This window comes from Manihot esculenta, chromosome 1 (genome assembly GCF_001659605.2).
Source record: "Manihot esculenta cultivar AM560-2 chromosome 1, M.esculenta_v8, whole genome shotgun sequence".
NCBI classification, from domain to species: domain Eukaryota; kingdom Viridiplantae; phylum Streptophyta; class Magnoliopsida; order Malpighiales; family Euphorbiaceae; genus Manihot; species Manihot esculenta.
Window position 1 is genome coordinate 34,033,111 of NC_035161.2, and position 16,955 is coordinate 34,050,065.

General features: G+C 35.9%; 4 protein-coding genes across 4 annotated transcripts; 1 reads left to right on the forward strand and 3 right to left on the reverse strand.

Moving 5' to 3' along the window:
* Nucleotides 1–552: 552 nt before the first annotated feature.
* On the forward strand, nucleotides 553–6,494 carry LOC110623983. The gene is made up of 5 exons (XM_043960118.1): nucleotides 553–1,880; nucleotides 2,647–2,711; nucleotides 3,043–4,343; nucleotides 4,880–5,754; nucleotides 6,229–6,494. Exons 1-3 carry the CDS (start codon nucleotides 640–642, stop codon nucleotides 4,317–4,319), a joined length of 2,583 nt encoding a protein of 860 aa, XP_043816053.1. The 5' UTR covers nucleotides 553–639; the 3' UTR covers nucleotides 4,320–4,343; nucleotides 4,880–5,754; nucleotides 6,229–6,494.
* Nucleotides 6,495–7,529: 1,035 nt separating this feature from the next.
* LOC110621485 (pentatricopeptide repeat-containing protein At3g14580, mitochondrial) lies at nucleotides 7,530–9,439 on the reverse strand. The gene has a single exon (XM_021765768.2). It carries the CDS (start codon nucleotides 9,378–9,380, stop codon nucleotides 8,136–8,138), a length of 1,245 nt encoding a protein of 414 aa, XP_021621460.1. The 5' UTR covers nucleotides 9,381–9,439; the 3' UTR covers nucleotides 7,530–8,135.
* A 222-nt stretch (nucleotides 9,440–9,661) lies between these two features.
* LOC110618880 (GDSL esterase/lipase At5g33370) lies at nucleotides 9,662–11,314 on the reverse strand. Its single transcript, XM_021762156.2, has 5 exons — nucleotides 11,027–11,314; nucleotides 10,798–10,946; nucleotides 10,487–10,711; nucleotides 10,121–10,382; nucleotides 9,662–10,015 (listed from the first exon to the last, which is right to left on the reverse strand). The coding sequence occupies exons 1-5, from the start codon at nucleotides 11,277–11,279 to the stop codon at nucleotides 9,777–9,779; spliced, it is 1,128 nt and encodes a 375-aa protein (XP_021617848.1). The 5' UTR covers nucleotides 11,280–11,314; the 3' UTR covers nucleotides 9,662–9,776.
* A 663-nt stretch (nucleotides 11,315–11,977) lies between these two features.
* LOC110610155 (GDSL esterase/lipase At5g55050) lies at nucleotides 11,978–14,241 on the reverse strand. The gene is made up of 5 exons (XM_043956545.1): nucleotides 13,943–14,241; nucleotides 13,638–13,786; nucleotides 12,964–13,185; nucleotides 12,610–12,859; nucleotides 11,978–12,427 (listed from the first exon to the last, which is right to left on the reverse strand). The coding sequence occupies exons 1-5, from the start codon at nucleotides 14,199–14,201 to the stop codon at nucleotides 12,204–12,206; spliced, it is 1,104 nt and encodes a 367-aa protein (XP_043812480.1). The 5' UTR covers nucleotides 14,202–14,241; the 3' UTR covers nucleotides 11,978–12,203.
* Nucleotides 14,242–16,955: the final 2,714 nt, after the last annotated feature.

The following is a 16,955-nucleotide window of genomic DNA, read 5'->3' on the forward strand; positions in this document are numbered from 1 at the left end:
ACCAAAATAATTTATAATGCTGTATGATTATAAATATAAATATTTAATTTAATAACTATTAAACATTTAATTTTGTTCTCTCAAATGCATTTTAGTCTATTACGGTTTTAGAAAAATTATCATTTAATTTTTTATGTTACAAAAAAATGTATTAATTGATTATTCTTATTCTATAATTTTTAACTAATATTTATCTTATATTATGGAGAAATTTATTAATAAATAGTTGTTTAATTAAAAAAATATATTTTCTTTTTAATATTTAACTATTTAAAATTAATAAAAAAATTAAATAATAATTTTTTAAATTTTTTTATAAATATTTAAATATATTTTTTAAAATTAAAATATTAGCTAATAATTTTTTTAACGAAAAAAAATTTTATTATAATTATTGTTGATGTACGACGATCTCATATAGTTTCATCATAAATCAATGGCTAAATATGTAAGTGTTGTAGATATAATGTTTATATAGAATAAAATCTCCATAATGAGACTGAATGGTAATTTCGCCATCGTTTTTTACGCGTCCCTCGTTGCCTGATCCTTATAAACTGGCACGAAGTAACTTCTTCCTCTCTGTTCTCCCCTTGGGTTTCTCCCCTTCGGTTTTGGGTTTTTCCACCCTCGGTAGCCATGGATTCAAGCTCGCTCCAGTGGGCTAATCTCGGGAGGGACCTCTTATCCCTGATCGCTAAATGCCTCGATACTCGAGTCGACGTTCTCCGATTTCGCGCCGTTTGCCATTCTTGGCGATCATCGATTCCGCTTCCTCCCAAAATTCCTTCTCCATACCCATCTCTCAAGCTCCCTTTCCCTATCAGCCCCAATCCTCATCTCCATCCCAGGCGCCGCGGCTACTTTTTGCTCAAGGAGTACACCGTTTACGCCGTCCAACCGCTCACCAAAATCTCTGACTCCTGTAGCACCACCGCCAAAACCTGGATTATCAAGATTGAGGAGTCAAAATCAGGTAAGGTGATTCTCAATGACCCACTTTTTAGATTCCCATTTAAGAATCTGAACAAGAATTTGCCCAAGGTTTTGAACTTGCTGGATTATAGAGTTGATGAGATAAGCAAGGCTTATGGGCTTGAGTTTGTTCAGCAAGGGAAAGCCCCTGAGCTTGACTTTAATGAACTCAAGTCTACAACTATGATCAGGAAAGTTGTTACATCTTCGAATTTAGAAAATATTGGTGACGGGTTTGCGGTAATGGCGTTGCACACTGGTGGAAAATTGGGGGTATGGAGGATGGGAGACAAGAAATGGAACAATATCAATGATAACCGTGAGCGATCTCATTATTCTGATATTGTTTATCACAAGGGTAAATTTTACGCTCTTGATTTCACTGGATTGGTCGTGTCAGTTGATCCTGCTACATTGAAACTTACCGAACTTTCTCCTGTGCGGAGCTTTCGCTATGAATATGGTGGACAGACTAAATATTTGCTGAAGTCTTTTGGGGATCTATTTCGGATTGATCAGTACGATCTTGATGATAGAGACCTTTGTGTTTATTCGTCGGATTCTGATGATAGCGGTCCTGTTCGGGTGATAGTGTACAAGCTGGACGAAGAGAAGCGTGACTGGGTTCAGATGGAAGGACTGGATGATCGTGTGTTGTTTGCTGGAGATGATGTCTCGTTCTCTGTTTTAGCAAAAGATTTTGAAGGGTGCAAGAGGAATTGTGTGTATTATCGTGATGATACGTTCTCTGAAGAAAATGAGGATCACCCTGGTTTTGATGTTGGTATTTTTTGCTTGGAGGATGGTACTTCTGGTCCTTTGTCTAAGTTTCCTGGCTATTCTAAGATTTTCTGGCCACCTCCCACATGGTTGAAGTCAAACCCTCGAGAGCTTCAACGTAGAACGTGAGTAATTTCTTGATACTGGAAGTCTTTTTGTGAGATTAATATTATGTTTTGGCTTTGGAAGATTTAACAACTCAAAATGTGAACATGCGTTTTCTGTTTTCCTTTGCCTCTCGTTTGTCTCTTGTAAACGTATCTTGAATCTGCTTTTGATCGAGTTTGCTTTTATATACAAGGCATCATGTAGATTGTAGTTTGGATTTGTTAATTTAAAGTAATGGCATTTGTAAATTTGGTTAATCTGTGGGATGTTCTACCAAGCATTGAAATGGATTAACAAATCTGGTGTTATGTCCTGATATGAGATGCGCACTTGATTTAGATCTATTAATGTGTTATTGATCTTGATTTGTGACAGATTACCTTTTGAAAGGGGTTTTCTTTTGAAGAAGTTGGGCAAATAAATCATGAATGCATTTATCAAAGAAGTCGCTGCTGATGCTGAGGGTTAAGCCGTAGTATCTCTTTTTCGTTCATGAACTGTGAGCTGTGGCTCTTGACTCATGAGCACGTATGGTTTGTAATTACTGTTATATAACTGGATGGTAATTAGCAAGCAAATGTTAATGAATGTGAGTTTAATTTTGCTATTTCAAAATCTCATGAATTGCAAGGGTAATGCTCCTTGTACTGCTTGCGTAAGCTGTAGTCTGTTTCAACAATATCCTTTTTCCTTAATTCATGTAGATTAAATCTTCATTGACAACACTATTTTACCAAAGGATTGGAATATTCTTTGCGGGTCACAATTGTTTCTCTATTTCAGCTCAGGATTTCTCCGAAGCAGATCGCATAAATCTTCATTGACAACACTAGTTTACCAAAGGAAAGGCAAGCCAATACAAAGCTTTAGTTTAGATAATTTCACTGGGATCAGCATTCTCTTCGATTGTCACAAATGCAAATCCCACCATCCCCAGAAAAAAAAAGGTCAAAAAAAAAGGGAGCCGAGCTGGTTGACAACGTAAAGAGCATTTGGTAAAATAACCGAATTTACATAAATATATAATCTAAATTCATTAGATTTTATGTATTATTTTATACTAAAAATCAGAGTAGAAAATACTTTCCCCCAAAAACATACAAAGTGATTTGTTAGCTTAACGAGGCCAATAAGGACAATACACCCACCAGGCACCAACTCCAATCATTCTTTGTTGAGTCAACGGACAACAAGTCAATACCAGAACAATAATTAAATTATCAGTTTCCGAAACCCACTGCAATCCACCAGCCAACGTTGAGCTACTCTCTTCCCCAGATTTCTTCAAGATGACCAACTGGACCGATCTTCCCGAGGAGCTTTTGGAAACTATCTCCAAATTCCTCCACTCTCGTGTCGATGTTCTCCGATTTCGCTCTGTCTGCACTTCCTGGCGATCCGCCGTTCCTTTTCCTTCCTTCGATCAAGATATTCCTCCTCTTATCCTTAAACTTCCTCCGCCCTTCGGCGTCGATGCCGTTCTCTCTCCGGCGACCATTTGCCGAATGGAGGTTTCCTTTCTGAATGAAGATAATTCTTCTTCTTCTTCCAAATCAAAGCCCAAGGCCTGGTTAACTAAAATTGGAGAGACCAAACTGGGTAAATTGAAGTTTGTTCATCCGCTATCAGATATCCAAATCAGGTACTCTCCAATCACGTTGAACTTGCTGGACCTTCGGTTTTTCTCGATAACTAAAGCTTTCATGCTTAAATCCCTATCTGGCTTATCCCTTCATGGGATAAATAAAGTCCTTTTATTTCCAATTTCTGCTAGATGTATTGAAAATGAACTTTCCATTCTAGCCATTTACCACGAAGGAAAATTGGGTTATTGGAAATATGGAGATGACAGTTGGACGCTTCTAGATGATGCTAATTTTCAATATGATGACATTATTGAATATAAAAGCCAATTTTATGTTGTTGATAGATGGGGTACAGTTTCTTGGATTGATTCGTCCTTGAGGCTGATTCAGTACTCCCCTCCCTTGTTTGGTTGTGGTAGTCGGAAGAATTTGGTGGAGTCATGTGGGGATCTTTATGTAGTGGATAGATATCTTGATGGAGAAAGGAAAACATGGAATGATTATGAGAATCTTAATGTTAGAGGTCTTAATTTCCCCGCTCGTCGAAGGAGATACAGGTGTAATCCTAAAGCTATTGCCTTCAGAATACATAAGCTTGACGAAGAGTGGGGTACATGGGTTGACGTGAAATCGTTGGGTGATAGAGCCTTTGTTTTGGGTGTGGATTTTTCCATCTCCATTTCATCTGCTGATTTTTGTGGAGGTAAAGGGAACTGTATTTACTTCACAGATGATGATAATGCGATGGCAAAAGGATTAAGCAGTGATAGCATTCGAATTTTCCGATTAGAGGATCGTATCATTGAGAAAGTAACAACATTGCCCGAGTACTCTGACGTATTCTGGCCACCCAAATTTGGCTCAGCATAACCTAAATTTGCCCAAAAGTTTAATGTAAGTACAGAGTACTGTGACATTTCTATCTTATTCCAGTTTGGTCTTATTGATCCCTTATATATTCTATTCCTTCGTCTTTGCTGTTGTGTCTTCAATCGCATAAAGGAACATCATTTTTCTTTTTTAAGTTAACAAATTAAAGAAAAATAATATGTACAAAATGAATCCAAGACTTCAATGGAGATAAGCAGAAATTTAATGCTTAAGGAGATTATATACGCACAAATGTTTTTCACTAAGTCGACCCTTTCTGTTTCTGAGATCAACAAACTTGTATTATTTAACAAAGATTGATCTATTATTCAGAAGTATGAACATCTACTAATTGAATTTGACTATTTAGGATTTTCTTGTAAACTTTAATATAGCTGGAGCTTTTCTATTTAAGAAAATATGATTTTTCTTCTTGAAGATGGGATACTCTGAGTTTTTCTTAGCTGTTAAGTTCAACTTTTCCTATTCCATGATGGTTTGGTGCCTATGTATATGTGAAGATAAATTATTGATTTGAAGGCACTGTTACTTTGTGGCAGACTAAATACTTGGCGTTGGCCAGGGCAGCCAAAGTTTTATCGGTTCTTTCATATAGCTAGATGAGTAGAGGAAGTTTCTGATCATAAAATTTTCCTATTAAAAGATATTAAAATTAATTCCACAAGCAAAAAGCAAAAGGTATGTTTTTTCTTTCTTAACAACATTCCTGTGCAATTAATGGGTCATAAAGTTCGCACAACACATGACATGTCTACGGTCTACCTGAGTAAGTGGAGAAATTTGACAGTTAAACATGAAATATCATTTATCACCAAATTCAGTGAGGACAAATCCCAGTTCTCTCATGCTTGAATGGAACCACAAAGGATGAATTTGTTTTGACAATTATGTCTGAATGACCCAAAAAGGTTGTCAGTTCCACACCCAACTTCATTGCATGCACCTCAGCCACATCCATAAAGTACAGGGACTGCTTCCTTTCTTATGCAACAAGCATGGCCTTTCCATTTATATTGCATGCAATGAAACCAAACCACACCCCAACCTTCAGACGTTCTGGCGTCAGCACTGATCTTTGTTTGTGCGCTAGATGGTGATTCCTATTTCTCATTCACTCCACAATTTGAAGACAGCATATACAAGTAGTGATTCACAGTGTGTACATATACGATGAATCTGGTCTTTTCTCATACTTTAACCAAAGACTGAAGTGTTTATTTATTATTAACATTTGTGGATGTCACTAATAAGGAAGTTAGTCTGAATCTTTTTTTTATTTTCGTTTGGTTTGCTTTCTCAATTTCTAGTTCTTTTAATGTGTATCAGTATCGCAGAGTTCCGCCGCTTGCCTAGGTGCCCTGGCAAGATGTGGAGCTTTGAATTTGATCTTAGGCGGGGATAGACTCCTGTCACTGTGAGTACTTAGTTGCTTAGTAAGTTGTAACATTTGATGAGAAGAATAATTATATGTTATGTTTTACCAGACCGATAAACAAGTTCTGTTGTCATCAGCCAAGATATTTTTGGGTAATGTACAATGAGTTACATGTGTCTGATTTTAGGTCTAATCATAAGTATATACTGATGTACAAGGTTGTACCTATTACCATGAAGGGAACTATGAATGATCCACGATGCTTGGTATTTGAGTACTAAGTTGGTGAATTGTTTTTCAAAATTTGAAATGGAATTCAAAAAGGCTCCTCTGTAAAAGACAGTATGTTAAATTTGTTTGATATTCCTAAAATATTAGTAAACATCATTTATTAAACGCTTGTTAATATTTTGCATTGATTTTCTACAGGTGAGGTGTTAAAGATAATTTTAATATTAGTAAACTATCATTTATTACACGCTTGTAATAATATTTTGCATTGATTTTCTACAGGTGAGGTGTTAAAGATATTTTTTGCAGTATGAAGTCATAGCCACTCCTATATGTAAGTCGATTAAAAGCCGTCGTGATCCCCACCTTCCATGCATTATCTGTCGAGTGATCATTGTAGATACTTTAAGCTTACATAAGCACGTGACCAAGGATGTTAATGAACCCTGAATTTAAGGGATGTTTACATAGTATCAAAATCATCTGTCCACAGAATGTGGAATACTTTACCGTTTATCTATTTTGTTTAATATATTATGTTCTGGAAATTGGATAGTTGCGAAGGAAGTTGACAGAACCCAGTTGTTGAAATAACTGCGAGTTGACCAACATAGGCCTGCCTTTCAAAAACAAGAATGATTCAACTTGCGTAATACTACAATGGCTTGGTCAAGTTTACCTAGTTATAATTTTATCGTTCATTGTCTTAATTCACAAGTGGCAGTGTGCATAGGAATGTCTCCATATAGATTGTTTGTCTTGGCTTAGGTTGGTGATTGGTGAAGCAACAGCTTCACTTAAAAGGGGGAGGGAGTAATTGGAAAAAGATTTCAATGAAAGGATAAGAGCCTGGTGGACTGGAGAATAGCCTAGCTCCTCTAAATGTGTACATATATATATATATGTGTGCACGTAATTTATGATTGTTCCGCATTCCCTTCACGCAGATGTAGAGCTGGTATCTTGAGATATGACCAAAAGCCAATCTCCTCTATATACTTCGCGCGGGAGAGATATGACCAATGATCCGATCATCCAAAAGGGGGTTGCTACAAGAGGTCACTGAAAGCCTCGATGTTCTAAGGTTCATTGAGGGTTGATTGAAATACACAAATCTTAAAACCTACCCCGAAGTGTTGAATAAACAAGGAAAAAATTATCTAAATTTCTCTGTTTCTGACTGCAATTGACTTTTATGAAGTTTCTTGAATCTATAATACAAAATTAAGTCAGAACAGAATACCACATGACTTCCTATTGTTAACAGGCAATTCAGAGAGTTCAGCAGTGAAGCAAGGTATACAAATTTATGCGCATGAGGCATGAACTCCACATTGCGTTTAAGAATGAAAAACTTACGTAACATATGACAAAGGAAATTATGATATTTAAATCCGTGAAAGAAACTCAGATAGGCATATGCAGGGACATCAACTCAAAGACAATGCTATAACCGGCTAATGAATTTTTGTCCTTTTATCAGATGATACTCTCAAGCATGTTCTGGAAAACATTTCCCACCCACTCGTAACATAATTTAATGATCTAAATAATCAACGATGCTAATCACCAACTCTCGCAACTGATGCAAGATAAAATCAACTGCATATTGTGCGACTTGCAAAAAAACAAGTTCCAATTAATTCATTTTACCTTTGCTCAGAATTCAAATATTGACTTGCAAGACAAAATTTACTTCTGGCCATGAAACGAATCATGATAAACATGTATGAAAAATACAAGGGACACCAAATGTCAGAAGCTTGACAGAAGTTACTGTTGAACAATCAGGTTTGGGTCAAAATTCTGTATCCGCATGGACTCTCATTAAGTTGGTTAGCCATAGGATACAGATTATATTGTGAAAGCAGAGATAGCAACTGTTTCCCATTGATCACAGGCAACTCAATAGTTCTTCAAGGAAGTAAAAAGTAAAATGCATAGATATATATGCATCAGGCGGAACCTCCACGTCCATACACCTCAGCAAACATCTGATCAGGGAAATTAGGAGATCAGCTAGCAATCAGAAACTTAGGATAGGAACCTGCACAGTGATATCACATCGAAGACAATCCTCAAATCAGCTCACAAATTGTTGCCATTTGGCTTCTAGCTCGTCTCAAGCATGTTCTGGGAAATACTCCACGTCTGGCAAATAGAATTTACTAATACAAGGTTCCATGATGCTAGCCACTGACAATTTGACTTATACAGAAACAGTTGGAAGCATTGGTCCCTGAAAATATGCTGCCCAGAACCTGCCCCCACATTCCCATTTTTGGGACAAAACCTTGCTTCACCATTTGCTTCAAAACCCAATCAACGTCCCCAGTCAACTTCTCATTGCAAAGCCCATGAATCAACTTCTTGTATGATACAAAACTAGGACTATTCCCCTCACGGATCATCATACTCATGAATTCTTTTGCCTCCATAAACTTTCCGACATCAAGCAAACCGTATAAAACCTCTTGATAGGACCCTGGATTTGGTTCACACCCCTTGAGCTTCATTTTATCCAGCAGTTCCATTCCCTCCTCTATCCTTCCTTGCTTCCTCAACCCTGAAATCAAGATATTGAAAGTGATCGTATCTGCATCAATACCCTCTCTTTCCATTCTCTCAAGCAAACCAAATGCCTTGTTCACCTCCCCTTTTGCACATAAGTAATGCATCAGCGTTGAGAATGTTCTCACTGTAGGCCTACACCTCTGTTTAGGAAATTCGTCGAGCACATAGAATGCTGCCTCCAAATCCCCATTTTCACATAACCCTTTAATGAGAATATTAAGACAACAAGCATCAATCTCTACACCCAACATCGGAGCTTTCACATATATTTCATGAACTACATCGAAAAGCTTTGCAGATACAAGCAAATTCAATACAAGATTAAAAGTTTTTACATTTGGCCAGCAATTATAACCCTTTGGCATATCAAAAAGGGTTTCTATCGCTTTCTTGATTCGACCCGCTAAATGGCCATAAATCTTGATCACATTGTAAAAGAAATCATTTGATAAACGGCAGGACTTTTCAAGCTTAATTCCTTGCATGATATCTTCAATGGCATCAAAGTTTTTAGCTTGGGCAAGCTGGTTTAAGACAAGAGTGTAAATAGCTTCATTAGGCTTGTAGTCTTTTCGCTTTGAATATTGATTCCAGACAGAGATCACTGAATTTGGGTCTCTAAGATTTTGAAAAATGCTTAAAACCTCATTTGGAGACAACCAATCTTTGTGATTCAGCTTGTAGTGAGTATGAAGAGGATGCTGGGGTGATAATGGAGGAGGAGGAACTGTAGAGAAGAAACAAAAAGAAGGGAGAATAGAAATTGAAATTTGGAGAGTGCGTCTTCGACGAGGTAGAAGACGGTGAGAGATTGAACACAGAGGTTTCTTCAAGTGAGGAAGACGTGAAAGTGAAAGCATTCTGCTTTTGCGACCACTAACCCTTGCGGCTTGTCGAGGGACGTGGGAGCTTTAATTTCATTATTGGTTTCGTTCGTAACGCAACTCTTGGTTTACCGTTAATCAAAAAATAATATTTTTTTATATATAATTTTAATGATTTTATATGAAAAATTATTTTATAAAGTTTACATAAATTACTATCAAATAAAGTGTGGCTTTCAAGAAATGACCAATTCAAATATTTTGTTATATACAATATCATTGAGGGAGAGAACAACAAAAAGATAAGTAACTATTTAAATTATTTCATAAAAAAAAAAAAAAAACAGCATGGTAGTTTATATATAAACTTGACTTGCCAATCAATAGAGTGTAGAATTATTTTTCACATATAAAGCCACAAAGAGGGTAGAGCTAGATGTGGACTTGAACCTCAGCCAATACACTAAAATTCATTGGTGTCATGTACTTGGAATCACCGTGAAATAGTGTTTCGGCTAACAATTCAGAAGCAGCTTGAGACGGATGATACAAATCCCAGAACAAATACTCACTCCGATTCTGGCACAGATTCGGGTAAATGGGTTCATAGCATGCAAACACTCCATTATAATCTCCCAATCCACAGCATGCATTCTTCACATCCTTCAACCCTACATGTATAACACTAACTAATTATCAATCATCTGAATGCCCTACAAATTACAAAATTTTCAGCAACAATTATTTTAAAGATGCAATAACGTAGACATGCTTACCAAATGAAGGATAGTTGTCGAGCATATCTACGGTCATGTTATATACATTTGCAAATGAATACTTGAGTTCTGGCAGTTCTGAACTCAACTCTTGTAATAGAACGAAAGTTGAGTTATAGAAAGCTTGTGCAAAATCATTCAACAGCGGCATACATGCGTCGCCACCCCCTTCTTTTTTGTTAATAGCTCGTGCATATGGACAGCAACCAATCGGCGCAACTCCCATGATACCAAATTTTCTTGCACCCATGCCGTAAACATTCTGCCCTTGTGAACAAAATGACAAACAAATGAGACAAACCCACAAGTTTCTTTAAAAAATTCAAAACCCATGAGGTGGAAACCTTAGAACTCTTTGATTTGCACCTTTAAATGGTTATAGTATGTAGAGAGGATGGAAGCGACGAAGGGTTCCCTGGGTGCAGTACTTTTGTTACGCATATAATCGAAGAATTCATTAGCTCCGACGCAGAAGATGTAGAAGGATTTAGCAAGAAGCTTAGCTGTTGCCTTTGGACCTCTCACCTCTGTGATGTTTCCTATGACTGTTTTAAATTGTTGAATTTGCTGCGACAGAGGTATTACTGCATTCTGCAGTTTTGGTCCAAATCAAGAATAATTATACTTTGTTTTTCACATGTCAGAGAGTCGGAGAAGTTTTACAAAGAAAGTCTTACCCATGCTTTGAATCCGGTGTCATCAAGAATGCCAGCCCCAGCAGAAGCAAAGTTCACACCTCGCTGAATCTTCTTCTTAAAATCAATTGACGTGTTGTTGAGAAGGTAGAGAAAAGCTGGCGGACTCTTCTTAAACCCAAACCTCATTGCTAATAAAAAAGTACAACTGGATGAAAATATCTCATTTGTGATCAATCTAAGTCGTCGATAAAAATAATGGAAGCTTTACCTAATTGATCTCCAATGTTGTAGCCATTGCTGAACCTTCCAGTTGCCTTTGAGTAAGGAAAATCAATCCCATTATAACGGAAATTAGCTTTTGCATAGGAGTTTAAGAAATTGTTAGTCCCAATATCAATGGCTGAGTCCCCAAAAATGAAAATAGCTGGTACTATCCTCTCATTTGCACCTGCAGGATTGCTGTCAACAACACATATAGCTAAGAGGAGAAAATAAAAAGCAAAGTTTTGTTTCCTTGCCATGAGAACTGGAATAGTTTGTTTTTCTCCACTTTGCTTGCCTTTCTCATTTCTGAGAATCTCTCTTATATATATGTGTGTGTGTGTGTCTGAGATGTTTGTCTAGGTATATACCAAAGAAACATCATCAACAAGGAAGAAGCATAGTTTGGTTTAATTTTTTTAAAATATTGTTTCTATATGGTTGGATTTTAAAGAGGGGATTAGTATAATACAAATAACTAGATTAGTTGGGCGGATTGCCCTATTGCTAATGAATCCTCATATTAGCCTCACAATATATTATTGTTTTATTCCTTGCTTTATCATCATGTATGCAATCATTTCCATAAAAATATGTTGATAATACAAAACCATGCTTTCCTTTTCCCTGTTAATCCATTGTTAATTACATGGAATTTGATAATTCCTTGAACTTGGCTCTTGCTAGCTAAATTCTGACTACAAATTGATGGATTGTCATATCACAACAGAATTAAATAGGCTTAAAAATAAATTACAAGTACATATCTCACCACATGTTACCAATAATTAATTCTATGCAATTTCTTTGCCTTTTTTTTTCTTAGATATCATCCCATTTGGCCTATTGTTTAAGGCATCCGACTCTATGTGAGAAATTATATTATGCATGGAATGATAAATTAATAAAATTATATAATTAAGTGGGTTCATAAATTCTATATATTTTATTTATATATTAAAAACGGATTTTTCTTTTTTGCCTATATGGAACAGTTACATGATAGAAATCCTGGTGCAAAATGGTGAATGGAGGTTATTCAAAATCACAAATTCATATATAGCTTCTTTTTTTTTTCATAATAAGAAAAGAAAAGAAAAAACTAATTCATAGAAAGTGTGTAGGATATATATTATCCTTTGATTAAGCTCATCTGCTGCTTATTATTTTCAGGATTGAAGGCATTAATTAGCCTGGACCAATTGGCTAAAATTCATGGGTGTCACATATCTTACTTCTCCACCAAAGAGGGTTAGAGCTGCCAATCTAGAAGCAGCCTCACTCGGGTGGAACCTGTCCCAGAACAAGTACTCTTGCCGATCAGAACAAAGGTTTGCGCTTGCATTACATGGGACTCCTCCATTGAAGCTTCCATTCCCACAGCATGCTTGTTTCACCTCCTTCAGACCTGGAAAATTCAGTATAATATTCAATTCATTATACACCAAGTAAATTTCCATTAACGAAGCAATTTTTCTGCAGATTCATAGGAAATTCTCATAGGATCAAACCTTTGACCTCCAAGGCAAACGATGAGGAAATTTATTTATTTTTTTCTCGTCCCAAGTCATAAATAGATCAATTGCTTACCAAAAACTAGTGGGTTGTCTATGATGTCCAATGTCATTGCGTAAGCATTTCCAAGTGAGTACTTCATCCCTACAGCTTGAGAGCTCATTTTGATTAACATGGTTTCAGTACCATTGTAGAATGATTGAGCCAAATCATTGGATTCCTTGACGCATTCACCAGTTTTTCCAATGAAACGTTGAAAAGGACAGCAGCCAATTGGTGGAATGCTTACAATACCGAATTTTCGAGCATCCAAGTCATACAGTTTCTGCCATGTCAACATAGAATAAGTTATGAAATTTCTTGTCCAAGAAAAATCATAACTAATCTGCTATTAAGGAAGAAGAATGTTTTTGTTTTCTTGTTTCTGACCTGAAGATGATTCTGATATGTTTGCTGAAGAGTGTCCAGGAACTCTTGGACAGGCATATTAATACTACGTTGGTATTGGAAGAGGTCATTGCTTCCGACACTAATGAGAAACAGTGATTGAGAAAGCATCGTAGCAGTGTTGTGTGGACCCAGTAAAGCTGTAATGTTGTCACGAACTGTGGAAAACTGCTGGATCTGTTCTGTCAATGGAATCACCATTTTCTGTACACATTAATATAAAGTTCAATTGGAAGTTATAGTTTTTCTTCTTAGACTTCCTATCATTTACTTATATTAAAATCAACAAATTTTTCTATTTTTAGAACTCAATTGTATTATGTAAAATTAAAAATTATTCTAATTAATTTTTTTATTAATTATACGAAAAATTATCAAAATTCTCTTAACAATATACTTTTTTTTTTCTTTTACATCATGTTAAAATTAACATTTTGATTGTTTTCAAACTGAAAAAAGCACATTGTTATTGAAAATGGACAAATAGATTCAGTTTGACAAGTTGATAATATAGATAAATTGAAGATATATGTATTAATTTTTAAAATATATAGCTAAGGATGAAAAAGTAACTTTTCAAATAAAAAAATTGGAAAATGAATAACAATTTAGTGTGGTACGTATTGAGATTGAATAGTTGTGTAAAAGTAGCTTACAACGTCAGGTTGGGAGCCCGTTGAGTCAAGAATCCCAGATCCTCCTGATGCAAAGTTGACACCTCGGAGTATTCTCTTCTTGAAACTGGAACCATGGTTGAGAAGCAACAAAAACGGCGACGGACTCCTTTTGTAGCCGAACAGCCTCACTGTAAAAGCTAACTTTCATCAGAAACTTGGTGAAACATTTATTGTTAATTGTCCAAGCTGATCAAGTATAAGAAACACTTGCATATTTTTTTTCTGGGAAAAAAAAGCACGTATTAACAAGAAAGTAAATTGCATGAAGATCACTTCACTCGTACCAATCTGGTCTGCGCTGTTGTAGCCATTGCTGAACCTACCAGTAGGTACAGAATAAGGAAAATCAATCCCATTGTAAGGAAAATTCGCCGTCGCTTGACTATCTTTTAAGAAATTATTAGTCCCCACATCGAAGGTCGAGTCACCAAATATGAATATGGCCGGTACCGGCAGGGTAGCCTCAGTGGAGTGCAGACACAAAATGGCTAACATGAACAAGTGGAAACAAAGAGATGAAGCAATAGTAGCTGTCTTTGCCATGGGAGCAGTAGTTTCTCAAGTGTAGCTTTTACGAGCATACATATGAAAATGTATTTTTTTTTTTCTTAAATGAAGTTAAGTTGCGTATTATATAATTTATAAAGAAGGACCCAAAGAGTGGACAAATGTAGAATAGTATAGTGTCGATGTTTTAGTGAATCCAACCTCCTTGTAAAATACTTGGGGCGGATACACCAAATCTGTATTTGCGTCATCTCAAGAAAATGGAAAATAATTCTTCAGTTATTCAAATATTGAAAGTATTAAATTCCTAAAAAACATTGATCGAGAACTATTAATTATAAATACTATTAATTTTATTCATATTTAATAATGTTTTTATACCTTTACCTGCAAGAAAAACATATAGCATTATATATATATATGGAGATCAACAGGAAAGAACGAGGCAGCAATCGAATAACAAAGTTGGAGAAATTTTATGCGGCAACTCTTTTGTGGTGTTAATTGTTTGGAGTAGAATTTGTCCGGCTGCTGATGCTGCCTCTTTGTTAGAAACGATAGCCGTCAGTGTCTGCCTGCTCAGATTTTTTTGTTTTATTTTGTTTATATATAGAATCTTTTCATCCATGAACGTTACTTTCTCGCCGTTCTGAGAAATTCTAAGATTACTTGAATCAGCCCGTCCAGCGCGATTCCCACATATTTGAGGAAATTTTAGGTTAAATTATTATATAAATTCAAACACTCCAAATGAGCTTGGATTTTGCTATAAAAGAAGCATCTATTACGAAAAATAATAATTACATTAAGATACCTCCATAATATGATTCGTGAGTGAGTCAATACTTGTGCTTTGTAATAATATATTTATAAAATACAAAATTTTATTGTAACGTATCTAATAAGCAATCCATTTCTTCGCAAGCTTATTGCTTAGAGAAAAGGGATTCTCTACCACAATTGAGAAAACATCAAACTAAAAAGTATTCCGTACAAACCCATTCAAGGGAAAATCAACTCTTGCCCTTTCCACACCCAAGTAATTATTAGTCCCAATATCCATAAATGCATCACATAATACAAAATTTGGTGGAACTTCTGAACCTGCCTTTTCCACTCCAATAACTCCACTCTATCAATTGCTTTCTATACAAATGAGGTATTGCCTTTTGTTGGTTAAACTTTCATAGTCCAGAATGCAGAAACACTCATGACATGAATAAGAATAATTAAAATGTAATTCTAGAATATTTCCACTCTTAATTATGCACCTACATGATTCAATAACCTCCCAGCATCTCATAAACATGTCAACTGTCTTATTTGACGGCGGTCGCATATGCCATACAGCATATATACAAGGTTTAAACTTGGGTAGCAACTACATTATTAAGTCAAATTCATCTGCATGGTAGCTAGGAGGCCAATACATCCACATCCTAGTTCTAGCCTAACCTTAACAAATATATACATATATATACACAAATTTCAGCCAATACCTAGCAAGGCAATGATCACCCACGGTCACACATTCATCAAAGCAACTGGAAAAAGGACTGGAAGGGCTCAAGTTTGCAAGGACCAAACATCTTAAGGGCCAATAACCTTCAGTTGTAAAGCAAAAGTATCCTGCAGCTATATGGAATCACATTTGATCATGGATCTATAATCCTATGGGGAATCAACTGGTTGTGAATGACATGATGACCCTGCATGAAAATGCTATGTCCTGCAGTTATAAGTTATCAAGAACTTAAGTTTCTGTTTTAACCTAGGATTGCCTTGCTGCAATAAACAGGACACTTAGTCTATACATAAAACCAGCTACTTTCAATAACATGCCCACATAGCTACCCTATCAGGAAGATTTTCTCCTCCGGACAAGGTAGCACTCCAGTTAGCTAAACCAAAACGGGCTGAAAATATGGGGGGGTTTTCTCTTGGTTATGGTTAACCTGAGAAGAAGCAATTTCAAACAACATTATACTGCATTTTAACAATGTTGAATAGAACCTCAATGGAAATTGGTAACTGTACCCGGAAGACAATCTCAAACACACTAAGGTCTCTCAACATGTACCGTAAACACTATACAAGCAAGAAAAGAATTGCAAATTATCAGGCCGGCGATCTTTCTGCCTTCAGGCTATAATTACATTGTTGCAACTTGCAATAACTAGGAAACTCATTTGTGATTTCTTAACAAATAAAAAATGACAGGCAATGTGGATGCTAATTTTAAAAGGACATTTCAGTCAAATTCATGGGTTTTTCAAGGCGAAAGAAAAAGATAAGCTATTCTTTATAGCACTAGCAAGAGTACTAAAAAATCGTTATGTTGATTCAAGACCTGATTCCTTAGAACCATTATATGCTTTTCATATTCAAGGTGTTTTATATGGGGCTCGTTAGCGTTCTTTAACTTCACTAACTTCAACATGGACTACTTATCCCGCAATTTCATTTCCTAATTTTCTACTCTCATCTAACAGCCATCTCCAAGATCTCCTAAAACACTAGAGTTCAGACATCTCATTATAAAAAATAAGCAGAGATTCAGACCTCAACTCTCTTCACCAAATTAAAAAACTTAAGGCCACATAGAAGCATCATTCAACACAATTCAAGGAGATGTGCAATAGACTAGTTATCACCAATTCTACCTCCATCCTACTGTTTAACTGAGTAACCTATACGAACAAGGAAAAAGACTCAGGTTTTTATAGGGGAAATTATGCAATACAAATATCAAGAAAATTTATAGCAAACAGCGACTTTATTTCCTTTATT